This window comes from Mus pahari, chromosome 10 (assembly GCF_900095145.1).
Source record: "Mus pahari chromosome 10, PAHARI_EIJ_v1.1, whole genome shotgun sequence".
Taxonomy (NCBI): Eukaryota; Metazoa; Chordata; class Mammalia; order Rodentia; family Muridae; genus Mus; species Mus pahari.
In genome coordinates this window covers 45,333-61,978 of record NC_034599.1, presented here as the reverse complement: position 1 = coordinate 61,978, position 16,646 = coordinate 45,333, and the positions used below count along the sequence as shown (strand labels likewise).

Sequence of the window (16,646 nt, the reverse complement as noted above, 5' to 3'; positions counted from 1 at the left end):
TACATTGAGTCCTAGAAGTCTCTTACATCTCAGGACTTTGGAACTTGCTAGAGATTCTCCACCACCACTCAACCCCAGGAGCTGCATATTTCCATTCATTCTCCTGGGTTTCTCTTCCATCTCTCCCCATACATGGTCCTGTCCCCTTTCCCCTCCCTCTCCCCTCTCCGACCCAGGTCCCTCCCTCTTTCCCTGTCTCCCATCATTATTTTGTTTCTCCTTCTAAGTGAGATTCAAACATTCTCACATTGGCCTTCCCTCTTATTTCACTTCTTATGGCCTGTGGGGTGTATCACTGGTATTCTGTACTTTATGGTTAACATCCACTTGTCAGTGAGTACATACCATGAATGTCCTTTTGAGTCTCAGTTAACTCACTCAGGATATTTTCTAGTTTCATCCATTTGCCTGCAAAATTCATGATGCAAATTTGATATTTGCAAAATTCACTATTCGGATTTAATAGCTGAATCGTATTCCATTGTGCAAATGAACCACATTTTCTTTATCTATTCTTCTGTTGAAGCACATCTGTGTTATTTCCAGTTTCTGACTATTACCAATGATTGCTTGTTTCTCATGTCTTAATAATCAATACTACCTTCACTTGCTTTTTTCAACAAGATGAGATTTGTGTTTTGAAATGATGTCTTATATTTTTCCTTTCTTCCTCCACAGTGGATTTTTTTTTTCTTTTTCTTGTAAAGGTTTCTGGAACCTATAAATAAAGCTACACCACCTCAGGTGAGGCAGCAAGAGAGCTTGGAGCAAGCTTTCTTTTTTCTTCAGAGGGCATTTGAATGTTATGCTCAGCATGTCTGGCTCATAGGTAAGCAACTTCTTTTTTGTTGTTGTTTTTTGTTTTGTTTTGTTTCGAGACAGGGTTTCTCTATATAGAACTGGCTGTCCTGGAACTCACTTTGTAGACCAGGCTGGCCTCAAACTCAGAAATCTGCCTGCCTCTGCCTCCCAAGTACTGGGATTAAAGGCGTGCGCCACCACCACCTGGCGGTAAGCAACTTCTTTTTGTTGTTTATTAAATAAAGGAGCACCAGTTGCTTGTTATCCTGCTGCCTATGTGATTTGGAATCCCTGAATGTATGTGTCTGTCTCAGTGTAATGGTTGCTAAATGAATTTGTGATCGTGATTGTTGCACAGTGTTCTGTGTTCTTCTTATTCCTATCTTAACACGCTGTTCAGCAATGAGTAGAACTTCTATACTACAGCAACTGCTGTGGTTGTCTGCAGATGCATTATCTGCAAGATTTGCTTGGGGCAGTATAACTAAAGGCCTATGCCTGTATCACAGAAGAGAAAAATGGATATCAAAATGCATCCAGACTGAAGAATGGCAGCCCTGGGAAAATAGGCTATAGAAACTACAAAGACATGATGGGCACTTTGTATTCCCTCACACCATACCTATTAACCAGAAGCTTTTGGCTTTCTACCTTCCAATCTATAACCCAAAGAATACTGTTCTACTATCCAATGCTTATCACTATCACAAACTAATACTCACTAATCATTTGGATTACATTAAAAACTTCCTGACTGGTCCCTTTTATCCAATTACTGTCTAATCTTCACACAGAAGCCAGATGTTCCCTTCAAAGTGGAACTAAAGATGTCACTTGGTCCAAAGAGCCTGCAATCTCAAAATGATAACCAACAAAATTTTGGCATATCCTATATTGTCTCTGACCTTGTCTCCAACTGTAACAATTCCTCAGTATCTGGGGTTCAGGTAGGGATGGTGGAAGAATTCAAGGACCTCTTGAAGAGGTCAAATCTAAAGATACTCAAGTTCATTGTATATAAAGTAAAATTTGAATAAAGCTGTCACACATCCTTCTTTAATGAACTTTAATGAACATCATCTTACTTATAAACACAATATAAATATGCTATGTATGTAGTAGTTATACTGTTTCATTCATGTAGCAGATGGGTTCTCTAGAGTAACAAAACCAACAGAATACATTTATTATAAAATGGATATTTGTTAGATTGGTATATATGACAGAGGCTGGGTAGATTAACAATGGTCATCTTCCTACTGGAAAGGGAGAGAATCCATGCACACATGGCTGAGTCTCACTCTTTCTGTTACATACACACCTCCTCCTTGCATTTCTTCACTTTGGCCCTTTACCTTAGCATTTTACACTAGATTTTCTCTCAATCTGAAGTCCTGTTTCCACATATAAGTATATAACTAACTCTCCAAATTCAGTCAAATCTTCACTTAAAACTCCTCTTCTTACAGAGAACTGTCTGCACTTTTTTAGAAACTGAAAGCCTCCAGCTTTCTCGCTCTCTTAGCTTCCAAACCTGATCTACATCTTTTTTTTCCTATGGGGAAAATATGTCAATTCAGATCATAATGTATATTTCTCAATTATGCTTATTCTAACTGCCCTTTCTACAACCCACCACTGGGCATAATATACCACTTTCTCCAACAAGAATTATGCCTGACCTGCAACAGGAAAATCAATAAATTAACCACAAAGAATCATAGAGGTGTATTAATGAATGTCAGTGCCAAATTGACTGCATACACAAATACATGAGGAAAGGTAAAACTACATTGCTTCCAGGTGTATAGTTAGGGTAGGACATGAGGATAGAGCAAGCTGGCATTTACTGCCCTTTGTGTAAAAAGTGTTTGAAATAGTTATACTCTTTCATATAATCCATCCAATAAAACTGCAACTGAGTATTGTAATTTTTCTCTTTCAGATATGTATTTGCCAAATTCTAACCACTACTAAGTGGTAGAGTTCAGTTTTAAAAACATCTGACTTGAAAATATTATCTTAAAAACCTGTGTATCAGTCTCTTCTTGTTGCAGTGAGAAAATACTATGACAAAAAAGCAATTTATAGAAGGAATTTATTTTGTCCTACTGTTCCACAGGAATGAACAGTCCATCATGGCACCAGATTTCTACAGTAGGAAGCTGAGCGATCACATCTCATCCACATACATGAAGCAGGAAGTGGGAAAAGGTAAAAAATCCTTAACGTCCTCCACAATACTTCCTCCAGCAAGGCTCTACAATGTAACTGTTCCATAACCTCCCCAAATAGCACCACCAACCCGTGACTAAGTAGTTAAATACACAAACATGTTGTGGGTCATTTTTCATTCAGACCAGAATATATAACAAGACAAATTTACTTCAGGTCAGACATAGCTATGAAGGTATGTGGGAAGCCCTCAAGGGAGGCTCACAGCTGCCACAAGATTATGACAGCTTATATTTTAAAAACTTCAGCTAAAATTCTTCGAATATGAAAAACATGAATCACATTGTCATAGTCCCATTATTGTTTCTTAACCTTTTATTTCACAGGGTTCTGATTTGAACAGGGCATCCAAAAATCATAGTTTTAATATGGTATGAACACAGCTAAATTATTGTTCCTCTCATCTATGAGGTACTTTCATTAAAAAAACTGATATACAGCCGGGCATGGTGGTGCACACCTTTAATCCCAGCACTCGGGAGGCAGAGGCAGGCAGATTTCTGAGTTCGAGGCCAGCCTGGTCTACAAAATGAGTTCCAGGACAGCCAGAGCTACACAGAGAACCCTGTCTCGAAAAACAAAAAAATCAAACAAAAAACCAAAAAACTGATATACAGTACAAGAGTGAATTATGAGACACAATATAATAAGATCCTTTCCTTATTAACTACAGAATTCTTCAGAATTATAGTCATAAATGAAAAAATCTAATTGCCATTATAGTTTATATTTTTCTTGCTTTATGACAGTTTTTTTATGAAAAAATAAAAAAGTTATCTACTAAAGACTTTAGGAGAAACTTAGCAAGGTTTTCACACTGGCAGTTCCTATTTAGTCTCAAGAAAACTCTAATTACAAAGGTATAGCTAGGCAGCCTGACAGTGCTAGGAATGAGTAGTAACAAAAACCCACATACAGTGTCTTAGTCAGGGTTTTTATTCCTGCACAAATATCATGATCAAGAAGCAAGGTGGGGAGGAAAGGGTTCATTTGGCTTACATTTTCATACTGCTGTTGATCACCAAAGGATGCAGGACTGGAACTCAAGCAGGTCAGGGAGCAGGAACTGATGCAGGAGCCATGGAGGGATGTTCTTTACTGGCTTGCCTCTCCTGGCTTCCTCAGCCTGGTGTCTTATAGAATCCAAGACTACAAGCCCAGAAATGATTCCCACCCACAAGGGGCCTCTCCTCCTTGATCACTAATTGAGAAAATGCCCCACAGCTGGATCTCATGGAGGCATTTCCCCAACTAAAGCTCCTTTCTCTGGGATAACTCCAGCTGTGTCAAGTTGACACAAAACTAACCAGTACATACACTTCTTAATTCTATTGGTAGAAAACATACAATAAGTTGCATTTAGGCCTTGCAGGGTCAATGAACTTATTTCCTACTATACGTTTGACCCAAGGATGCCCTTTCAAAGAAGAAATGATGGAAATGACACAAGTAACAGATTTGTCTGATTTACTTTTTTTTTTTTTTTTTTTTTTTTTTTTTAAAGATAGGATTTCCTGCACAAGACATCATGACCAAGATGCAAGTTGGGAAGGAAAGAGTTTATTCAGCTTACACTTCCAAACTGTTCATCACTAGAGTTCAGGGCTGGAACTCAAGCAGGTCAGGAAACAGGAGCTTATTCAGAGGCCATGGAGGAATGTTACTGGCTTGCTTCCCCTGGCTTGCTTAGCTTGCTTTCATATAAAACCCAAGACTGCCAGTCCAGGGATGGCACCACCCACAGTGGGGCCCTCCTACCTTGATTACTAATTGAGAAAATGCCTTATAGTTGTGCCTTGGACTGGACTCAGTCAGTCCATCAACCCTCAGGAGAATCAGGGTTCCAGTACTCAGGTGGGCAAGGAGTCGGCAGGGTGACAAACAGCAGAGAAAGTGTTGGATCTGTATGTAATGTCTCAAAGCAAGCATCAGACTTATATGACAGAAGAAAACGAGGAAGTTAGGTGATACATTAAGGTCAACCAAGGTACATTGAGGTTACCCAATGCAAAATGACTCTTTACACAAAACAGAAATGCACACATAAAACTGAAAGGAACCAGGCAGTGTTTACAACTGGGATAAAAAGCAGCTCCAACTAAGTTTAGCTTATTTTTAGAAGCCAGAAGGCTTTATGCCCTTGCCATAGCTCCAATTCTAGTCTATTGAACAATCCATCTTCTCCCTAGGCCATTGTAAATTCCAGTATATGGGAGTGACTCAGCTGTTATTCTAAGTATTTCCTCTAGTTCCTTCTTAGACCACAGCCTTCCTTCTTCCTAGGCCATTGTAAATTCCTGTATATGGAAGTGACTCAGCTGTTATTCTAAGTTTACTTTGTAGAACTAGCCCTGAGATTTCTAGCTCTTATCTAGTAAATTGTAATGCCTGATTTCTTTTACTATCTACACTGGTGGCATTTCGTCTGAATGAGTAGCATTCTTACTAAATTCAAAACCCAAGGTCAGCTCAACCATTTCCAAGGATATTGGAACACTGGTGGAGGCCAATCGAACTTAGCTATATGTCAAATCATTCCTTGGAGGTACTTATAATAAAACAATACTGAAGGAAAGCACACAAATCCGTTCACTGACTGATGCAAGGACAAAGTTTGGAGCATTTGTGCTATGGGATGCCAAGATTCCAGGAGACTAAGTTTCTGTGAAACTTGTTGCCTCAGAATGGTGTACAAGCTTTTGGGCCTGTCATGCAGTTTCCACTGGAGTAGGCGTGGCACAGTTGGATCTCATGGAGGCACTTCCTCAAGGGAGGCTCCATTCTCTGTGATAACTCCAGCTTGTGTCTAGTTGACACAAAAAACCAGCCATTACAGTTTCACTATGTAACCCTAGCCAGTTTTGAACTCTGGGATTCAGACTTCGGAGCGGAGGAGACTCATGCCTGCCTTTAAGTTTATTTCTAAAATATTCAAGAATAAGGAAATATTAAAATTAGCCTAATGAGTAAATATACATTTCAAGAGATTTTGTTCTTATGATCAGTCAACATGGCTAACTTGTTTACTTGGAAACTTAAATTCACAAGCACAATATTCAAACTTTGTTTTAGGAACAGCTAAAAATCATATATATATATATATATATATATATATATATATATATATATATTTTAATGTATTCAGCTGGACATGGTGGCACTTGCCTTCAATTCCAGCACTTGGCAGAGACAGGCAGGTTTCTGTGAGTTCAAGAACATCCTGTTCAATTTAGATAGTTCCAAGACAGTCAAACTACAGAGTGAAACCCTTTCTCTAAAGGAGGTATTTATTTACTTGTATGAGTATTTGTGCGCACATTTGTGTTTGTTTGTGTGTATGTATGTGTGATTGCATAGGTATAAGTGGATATATAGGTCCTGGGGACTCAGGGTGTCAGGATTGGTAGCACATTCCTGTACCAATGAAGCCATTTCACTTGTCTACATGTTCCTTTAATACAGTGGTTCTCAACCTTCCTAATGCTGTGACACTTCAATGTTGTAGTGACCCCAACCATAAATTTATTTTTGTTGCTACTTCATAACTATAATTTTGCTACAATTATGAATCATAATGTAAATATTTATTCTTTCTAATGGTAACCATAATGTAAATATTTATTATTTCCTTATTTTTAAGGGTCATTTGACCCCCAAAGGGGTCATGACCTACAGGTTGAGAACTGCTGCTTTAATATAGAATCAACATCTTATTTTTTCATATATATATATATTTATTTCAGTCTGCTGTGGTGGTACATGTAATCTCAGGACTGGAGAGGTGAAAGTAGGAGAATCAGGTATTCAAGATGATCCTTGGCTACATAGCAAGATTGAGGTCAACCTGGACTATATGAGATATCCTCTCAAAAGAGAAAAAAAAATAGACAACAAAATTGTATATGCAAATAGAATTTTAAAAAATCCTACAATTTAATAAAATGTTAATTACAAACATTTTTATAGAACATGATGGCTTTAAAACATTTACATGTTACTTTTAATTTTTTTTTTTTAATTGAGGCAATTACAAAAATCACAAAAATTTCCCCCTGGTCAACTCATTCTGGGTAGATATTCATCAATTTTACTAATACTTTCCAAGAACATGCTTTTGGTTTCACTGACTAGATAAAAATGCAACCCCTGTCCTGAATTGAGACAAACTGTGAGTAAGAAACAGCCAATTGTGACTGCAAGAACAATGAATGTTTGGTTTCACTGAAAACATTTTATCTTTTGCAATTTAAGTATTAAAGGGAAATATTAGAGTTATCTTTAGAGCTTAGATCAATGGATCAGGAATAGTAACTTCTGCTAATAAGTTAGTCGGGATTAGTAGTTATTTTAGCCATTGAAAAGTAATCTTTTTTTCATAGACTAATATCCCTTCTGTACTCTTTACATGGCATTTATGATCACCACACACACCATATTTACTTATTTGTTTGCTTTTATCAGCCATTCCTTCTTGAAGGTAAGCTCTCTAGGTGCTTCGTTCTTGTTTTCTGCTGGTTTGTCTCTGTTTGTGGTAATCGGTACTAAATCCAGAGCTTCAATGACAAACATAGGTTCTTCAATTCATCTACACCCCAACCTCTTTTACTTATTTACAACTCCATTCCTAGTATTTAATACTACTTAGTATAGGGTGTGTGTTTAATGAGTATCTGTTGAATTAAATTTCTATTAATTTCTGAGAATCTTCTAGCTAAAGTATTTCTGGGCAGGCATCCAGAATGTAATAGCAAGAACAGCAGTGAGAAAGTATGATTTTTTTTTTTTGAACAATTTCAGATAAAACTTCAGGTACTTTCTTTTTGTCCAGGAGTATCCTCTTCATTAAAAAAATCACATAATTGCTTCATTACGACCCTACAAATGTTAGGAGTTATAAAAAGATTTTAACACAAAAGCTTATCTTCAAATGCTATATATAAACAAACATCACAGACTTTTCACAAGTTAATGTCAAACACCATACTTAAAAGACATATAAGAGGAACCTACATTTATGAAGTCAGACAATGGGAATAGACAAAAATGTTTCCTAAGTATCTCTGTTCTCAGTTCTCCTTTGTTAACATTACCCAAATTTCCTCATTATTTAAAGAGATAATTTAGTTTCCTTTTCAAAAACAGATTGGCATTTTTTTTCTTTACACATGATATGTATAGATAAATAATCAGACCTTTTGAAGAATAACACACCAATTCCCTTGATCATAATAGCTCTGCAGAATGCTAACATCACCCACAGCCTGGCAGGAAGCTTCCAATTCTCCATCACAGAAAATATGGTAATAACGATGAAACACAGAACTTGGGTCAGGACATCCTGCTACTCCAGATGGTTCAACAGCTTTGTCTTTACCAGGATTTCCTTTGAGGTGCCAGGGAACCAGCACATCTTGGGAATGAAAACACGTCCTATTTATATGAATAGGGAGTTCAGAATTAGGAACTTTCTTTGACTTATACTCTTCTTCCTTGGTGTTACTACTGGAGTGGACAGACAATGCTGGGTCTTTACTGACCCCCTCAGGCGTTTGATTTACTAGAAATTCTTCCGTGGATGTGGCACTGTTTAGCTCATCTTTATCTCCTTGGCTAATTCTCTTTCCTCTGAGATACTTGGACTTCTGATTTTTATACTCTTGTTCCATTGCCCAGACATAAATGAGGGCCTGCCCACCAGGTCTCAGGAGACGGGCAAGTTCTTGGAGAGCTTCCACTCTACGCTCCTAAAAAAAAAAAAAAAAAAAAAAAAAAAAACAAAGAAATAAACAAATTAACAAAAACCCCATAAAATGAAATGAGTGTAATTTATCAACCCTGAGGAGACAGAGAAAAGTGGGGAAACCTAATTAAATGTAGAACTGTTTGCTGGTGCTCAAAACTGTACATGAAAGACCTGGCTAAGGCACTGATAAGCAAGTCTGCAGGCTGGGCTTGACTGAATTTTAATTCACAGTGAGCGGGAATAAAATACAAGCAGAAAACAAGATTCAGTGGCCTAAGGACACCAGGCTCTTAGTACAACTCTGTTATGTCATAGAAAAAACATAGTTATGTTCAATTTAATTAAGAATTAAACAATGTATATTTTGGGCTACGGAGATGGCTTCGTGGGTAAATGTTCTTGTCAATGCCTGATGACCTGAATCAATTCCCAGAACCCATTTGGTGGAGAAAATTCAGTCTCACAGTTGTTCTCTGACATACAAACAATACTCTGTGGCAAATGCACAGTCACATCAATATACACACAGATAACACATAAAAAAATGCAAGTTAAAAATTTTATATTTCATCATTTCAATTATTTTATAGTGACTCATATTATAAGTGAGTATATTAAAACAACTATTAACATGTGTCTAGTTACAAATAAAACAAGACTTATTTTCCATTAAAAACACCCTCAAAGACTTTAACATAAATAGAACTAATATGTCCACAAAGCTAGAAAAAATTTGAATAAAGAAGAAATTAAGTTCTAGAATCATCAAAAACAACACATGAATTTAACATATTACATATATCTCTACAGAGAATTATTGAGCTAGCATTCAAGCCAGAATAAATTACCTAGAACGAAGCAGAGATGAAAAATGGCTGCAAATATAGAAAACACTATCAATTTTCAAAATATACTCAAAATAATATTTTTTAAATAAGGAGAGTTCAATGACACAAAATATAAGAGGATGTGCTGTCAATATAAACTATACTTAAATAAAAATAACAAAAATAATTCTTTAAGCAAAAGAAAGCTAGTTTTTCAGACCACATGAAACTCCAGAAGGAAGACCAAAGTGTGGATGCTTCAGTTCTTCTTAGAAGGAGGAACAAAATACTCATGGGAGGAAATACAGAGACAAAGTGTGGAGCAGAGACTGAGGAAAGGCCATCCAGAGACTGTCCCACCTGGGGATCCATCCCATATACCAAACCCAGACACTATTGTTAATGCCAAGAAGTGCTTGCTGACAGGAGCCTGATGTAGCTGTGCCCTCAGAGGTTCTGCCAGAACCAATACAGATGTGGATGCTTTCAGGCAACCATTGGATTGAGCTCGGGGTCTCCAATGGAGGAGTTAAAGGACTGAAAGAGCTGAAGGGGTTTGCAACCCCATAGGAAGAACAACATTATCAACCAACCAGACTCCCCAGAGGTCCCAGGGACTAAACCACCAACCAGAGTATACACATGGAGGGACCTATAGCTCCAGCCGCATATGTAGCAAAGGATGGTCTTGTCAGGCATCAATTGGAGGAGAGACCCTTGGTCCTGTGAAGGCTTGATGCCCCAGTGTAGAGGAATGCCAGGGAGGGGAGGCAGGAATGGGTGGGTGGGTGAATGGCGGAGAACCCTTATAGAAGCAGGGGGAGGGGAGATGCAATAGGAAGTTTCCAAAGAGGAAACTGGAAAGGGAATAGCATTTGAAATGTAAATAAAGAAAATATCCAATAAAAAAAAAAAGTGCTTCAAAGAAGAAGTACTAGATAGAGTAAATATTCAACAGTATAAATAAATACCAAGAGCCTAAAACAACAAACAAATATATAGTAATGCTACCGTGAAAGACAGAGGAGCTAAATGTTGTTCTGATGTCTTATCTTGCTAGAAGAGCCAAGTATAAAAGCACAAAGTAGACTAATGTCATAGGTAGATATTGGTCACCTATGGTAAATATTAAAAGTAACCAAAGACTATCCAGAAAGCTAAAGGAGGAGGGAAAACTACATTAAAGCTATACAGCAAGCAATCAAAAAGAATTATTACCGATTTTTGTCACTGTGGTAAAATGTCCAAGAAAAACATTATAAATGGAGATTTACTTTGGTTCACAGACTTCAGATTTCAGTCCGTAACCTTTTAGCTTCTTGTTCCTAGGACTACATTGGGCAGAACATCACAGAAGGGAATGTCCTGGCAGTGCTGCTTATCTGATTGCAGCACGTAGCAGAGGGAAAGAAAGGAAACCAGGGCGAGATATGCCATTCAAAGCCACTCTACTGATGAACTTTTTTCTTTCAATCGGGCCCTACCTCTTAATAGCGCATACAACATAAAATAGTCAATGAATTGGTCCACTGATAGAATTAGTACCCTCATTACCCAATCACTTTCTAACAGAAAAACAAGCTTGGGGCCAAACCTTCAGTATATAAGCCTTTTTTATTTTTTTATTTTTGGAGGATACTTCATGTTGAAACCATGAAAAACTAGAGAAAAATAAAAGAAAGAAAAGAAGTTTAAGAAAGGAAAGGCTTGTGCTGGCAAGATAGATGGCTCAGCGGGTGAGAATACTGACTGCTCTTCTGAAGGTCCTGAGTTCAAATCCCAGCAACCACAAGGTGGCTGATGCCCTCTTCTGGTGCATATGATGTCACCTATAGTGTACTTATTTATAATAATAAATAAATCTTTGGGTCAGAGCAAGCAGGGACTGAGCGAACTGAGTTGACTCGAGCAAGCAGGGTTGACTGGAGTGAGCTCTTTGGGCTGGAGCAAGCAGGGACTGATAAGAGTGGGTCCGACCAGAGTGAGCAGAGGTCCTAAAAATTCAATTCCCAACAACCACATGAAGGCTCACAACCATCTGTACAGCTACAGTGTAATCACATACATAAAATAAATAAATAAATCATAAGAAAAAGAAAGGAAAGGCTTATTTTGACCTCCACACACCCACACCCACACTTTTCCTGCCATTTTACTTACAGACTCTTACAGAGAGAAAAGCAACACTCACTGCAGTTGCAAAGTGGTGAATGACAGCAATAGAGATGCAAGCATCACAAGACCCACTTCTGACAGGAACAGCCAGTGCATCGCAGACTAAGGCCTGGAACTGCCTCTCTCTACAAATGTCCACAAGGTTCTGGCTACGATCACATCCAATCTGTGATTTAAAAACAAAACAAAACAAAACAAAACATTTGGTTTATATATCACAAGAAGTTTATTTCATACCTTAGACTAATCACATATGGTTCATATTCATAAGGAGACAACATTACCAACCATAACAGTCAGTACAAAGTCATGATTATAGTAAGAAAAATCAATTACCATCCCACTCCACCCCCAAAAGTGGAGGTCATATACAGTAGCACAAATAGTTCATCCTAGCAGGTGGGAGCAAGGCCAGCCAGTATTTTTTTTTTCTTTCTTTCTTTCTTTTTTTTTTTTTAGATTTTATTTATTTATTATAAGTAAGTATACTGTAACTGTCTTCAGACACTCCAGAAGAGGGCGTCAGATCTTGTTACGGATGGTTATGAGCCACCATGTGGTTGCTGGGATTTGAACTCTGGACCTTCGGAAGAGCAGTCGGGTGCTCTTACCCACTGAGCCATCTCACCAGCCCCAAGGCCAGCCAGTATTAAACAGTAAAACCCTGTTTATTTTTGTTGGTTTGGTTTGGTTGTATTTTTTTTTATTGTTGGTAAAGATTATTTCAGTTTTTAAAACTTTTAAACCTATTTCCTGTAAAACACCTGATCTGGGTATTGTGGCTCCTGGGTAGGGCCCTGTGGAGGCTTCTATACCACTCTAATAGTACAAGTGATTATGTTCGCTGACATACCACATGACATAAAACAGAGGATCCTAGCAAATCAGTGAAATCTCAGAATGGCACCAAAACATGGTGGTGGCTGCTTTCCCTGTCTTTAAGGAGGAACCCTCGAGTACTGGCAGGCTGGAACTTCTCCATAATACCAGAGGGATGTTTGCCTACTCTAGAGCTCATGTTGATTCCCCATTAGTCTAAAGGCTGTATAAAAAGGCTTGCTGCTGTGCAATACAGTAGATATGCACCTTGATATTGGTTTCTGGAGATTGTTTCCCAGGTAACTCCACTTCTCTCTTCCCCTCCTTGATCCCAGATCCCACATCCTAGCCTTACAAACAACAAAGTGTTGAACTAACAGTTTGTAAAAAGTACACTTGTTTAAACCTTTCTGTATAGGAAATGCATCCTAAGGGAATGGTACCACTGAAGGCAGCAAGCAGAGCAAACATTTCCACTTCCCCAAACAGGTAAGGCCTAATGAGCCAGCCCCATAATCATCTCGATTCTGTGTAAAATTTTCAAGGGCTTCATTTTCAGTATAGCTCTGTTGTTTTTGTATAAGCCTTCCTGTTTAGTAACATATATACAAACAACCAAATATTTATGTACTATGTATACCTAAGTATATGTACATGCACAACTATACACTGTTTTGTGCACATGTAAACTAAGGACGACATAAAAGTGACCCAAAAAGTGGTAACCCACCATTTAATAATTATTCTAGACATTTTTCCCTAACCCAATCCAATAATGAGCAATGCTTTTCTTTCTGTAAGAATATGTAATTAAAGTGGCAGATTTAATCCAACAATGGTGGCCAGTTTGAGCTCATATTTACTCATTTATTTTTTCGTTATAATAATAAACACTGGCTCTTATGGCTCTTGCAGTTCCACTAAAAATAAAGAATACAGATTTTCTTACCAAAACAATTCTTGGTTGAGCTAAATCACAATTCCATCCTTGTTATATTTAATATGTGTACTCAGTTTCCAACTGGTATTAAATGATGTCTATATTTAACTCTTAGAGCTGCTTTAATTTTTGAAGTTGGATAAGAGTTCCCAACTAGCAATCTTTCGTTGGTATAATTCCATATAGGGTGTCCCAATGGGCTACTAATAACAGGACCAGAATCATTCCTAACTCTCCTCTTTGTTCAAGATCCATGCCTGGCTGATCACATTAATTTCTTTTCATTTATATTCTATACAACTCAGCCAATTAAGCCCAAATTCTGAGTCAAAACTCCAGTCAAATAATATACACTAAGTTTGATGTTGGCTATATTTTCCTACATTTGAATTCAGTTAAAAAATAATAAGCCATAAGCATGCCCAGTTGTGACTGAAAGCTGAATCTTACTAAAAGCTAACAGGAAGAAATCCAATCTGACTGAAAAACAAAACTTTAAAAGTAGGCCTCAAGTTGTTCAGAGGGAAGTTGCTAAGAATCACAAAGAAAATCAGAACAGCATTCATGCAAAATCAGAGGAAATGTCCCTCTCCTCTCACAAGATGCTTTTGACAGTTTGGGCATAGCATTCCTTCTCATCAACAAGAAAGAATAGGCATTGTTTCACACAAATACCACTGATAGTGGCCAAAGTCTGGGAGTCTTCCATACATCATAGTTAAATCATGGGTTTTTGTTGTTGTTGTTTGTTTGTTTTGTCTTCCTTTTATAAACACCAAGAATAGTATCACACTTTTGAAGTTCTTCATAATTCTGCATAATGTCTACAACAGAGCAGAAAGATGGCCTATTTATAAGAAAACTATGAACCCAAGGACACTTTCAAAGCTACATATTTCATTCTGTTGGATGGATATCAAGGACATAAACATTCATGTTAGGTTTAAAAATACATTCTTTAATCTCCTCCGTTTGTGTATGTTATGTGTGTACATGTGATATGTTTATGTTGGCAAGAAGATGTGTGCAACAGCACACGTGTGGACATCAGGAGACAACCCCAGGTGTTAGTCTTTTCATTCCAACTTGCTTAATTCAGTCTCTTGCTTACTACTATTTACACTGGGCTAGTTGCCCCACCACCTTTTAAGAATTCTCCTGTCTCACTGGAGGAGAGAGTGGATTACAGACACTTGTTATCTGCTCTCTGGGTTTTATGTGGGTTCTGAGGATTTCAACTCAGGTCCTTTTCCTTGTATACAAACACTTATATGATGCACTGTATCATCTCCCCAACTGTACCTTCATGATTTTTAAAAATTTCAAAGAAAACCAAACAAACCAAAACTCTAAAGACATGACTCTGGAAGTATAAGTAAAACATTAAAAAAAAAAATCATTAAAATAAAAGTTTCATTTTTCTACTGTTAAACTATCAAATACATAACTTTTAACGCAGGAAAGTAATTGATGGTTACCTTGGTGAGTAAGAAAGAAAAGAAGAAGAAGAAGAAGAAGAAGAAGAAGAAGAAGAAGAAGAAGAAGAAGAAGAAGAAGAAGAAGAAGAAGAAGGAGGCAAGCACACCCTTCAGCATGCAGAGTGGACTGCAGAAAACTCCCAAACTGTTTTAAAAATCAAAATATCTCAAACTGATAGCAGTGTGACAAAACTCTTCTTACATAATGTTGTTGGCAGTCTAAACTGGCACAACCATTTCACTATCTTTAATTATCATGATAAAAATATTCACAATCTTTGCTTAATAATCACTTTTCTAAAATATGTTTTACAAAGTAACACAAGGGTGCTAGAGAAAGGGTCAGAGGTTAAGAGCACTGGCTGATGTTACTGAAGACCCAAGTTCAATTCCCAGCACCCAGGATGGCAGCTTACAATTGTCTGTAACTACTGTTCCAGGAGATCAACATCTGCATACAGGCATATGCAGTCAAAACAACAACATACATAAAATAAAAATAAATGAATAATGTTTTTTAAGTAATGCAAAGTGTAGAAAAAATCTACTCCTGCTAAGGCCCTGTTTTCAACTTTCCCAGTGTGGGAATGGGAATCGGTAGCCAAGATGGCTCCCTGGATCACTGCCAAGCCCTGTGATTCCCTGTTTGTTTACCAAAAACCTGATTATGCGCACCTGAATGATTACATGCTGCCCGCCTGATGCATAGCCTCATACAGCATGATATTGACTCACTGGCCTATCAACACGCACCCTGTCTGCGTGCATGGCTCATGTACACAGCGTGCTGAATGCTGATTGGATGATGAAGAGTGATGAGAGATGAGTGCAGAGGGTAGAGGGGGATAAATTGGGTAATCCCCCACAATAAACGGAATAGGGAATAGAGCTGAGGAAGAGAGCTGCTGTAGAGAGAATAAAGGAAGCTGCAGCGAGAAGCTGCAGAAGCTGCTCAAACCCTGTCTTGGCGTACATGTCAGACCCTTAGAGAACACAAATGCCAGCCCAGGCTACTATACCCAGCAAAACTCTCAATTACCATAGATGGAGAAACCAAAGTATTCCATGACAAAGCCAAATTCACATATATCTTTTCACGAATACAGCCCATCAAAGGATAATAAAGGGAAAACATCAACAAAAGGACTGTAATTACGCCCTAGAAAAAGCAAGAAAGTAATGCTTCAACAGACCTAAAAGAAGATAGCCACAAGAACAGAATCCCAACTCTAACAACAAAAAGAACAGAAAGCAACAATTACCTTTCCATAATATCTCTTAATATCAATGGACTCAATTCCCCAATAAAAAAACATAGACTAACAGACTGGCTACAAAAACAGGACCCAACATTTCGCTGCTTACAAGAAACCCACCTCAGGGAAAAAGACAGACACTACCTCAGAGTGAAAGGCTGGAAAACAATTCTCCAAGCAAATGGTCCTAAGAAACAAGCTGGAGTAGCCATTTTAATATCGAATAAAATTGACTTCCAACCCAAAGTTATCAAAAGACAAGGAGGGGCACTTCATACTCATCAAAGGTAAAATCTTCCAAGAGAAACTCTCAATTCTGAATTTCTATGCTCCAAATGCAATGGCATCCACATTCATTAAAGAAACTTTAAT

General features: G+C 37.8%; 1 protein-coding gene across 6 annotated transcripts in view; it reads right to left on the bottom strand.

Annotated features, from left to right (window-relative positions):
- Positions 1-7,013: 7,013 nt before the first annotated feature.
- Alkbh8 (alkB homolog 8, tRNA methyltransferase) overlaps positions 7,014-16,646 on the bottom strand; it is a 49,783-nt gene continuing 40,150 nt past the window's right edge. For all 6 annotated transcript variants that reach the window (XM_029543641.1, XM_021207109.2, XM_021207110.2 and 3 more), the window contains 2 exons: positions 11,798-11,947; positions 7,014-8,780 (listed from right to left, as the gene is read on the bottom strand). In XM_029543641.1, the coding sequence (XP_029399501.1) occupies positions 8,223-8,780; positions 11,798-11,947 (708 nt within the window). In that variant the 3' untranslated portion in view covers positions 7,014-8,222. The remainder of the gene's footprint in view (positions 8,781-11,797; positions 11,948-16,646) is intronic.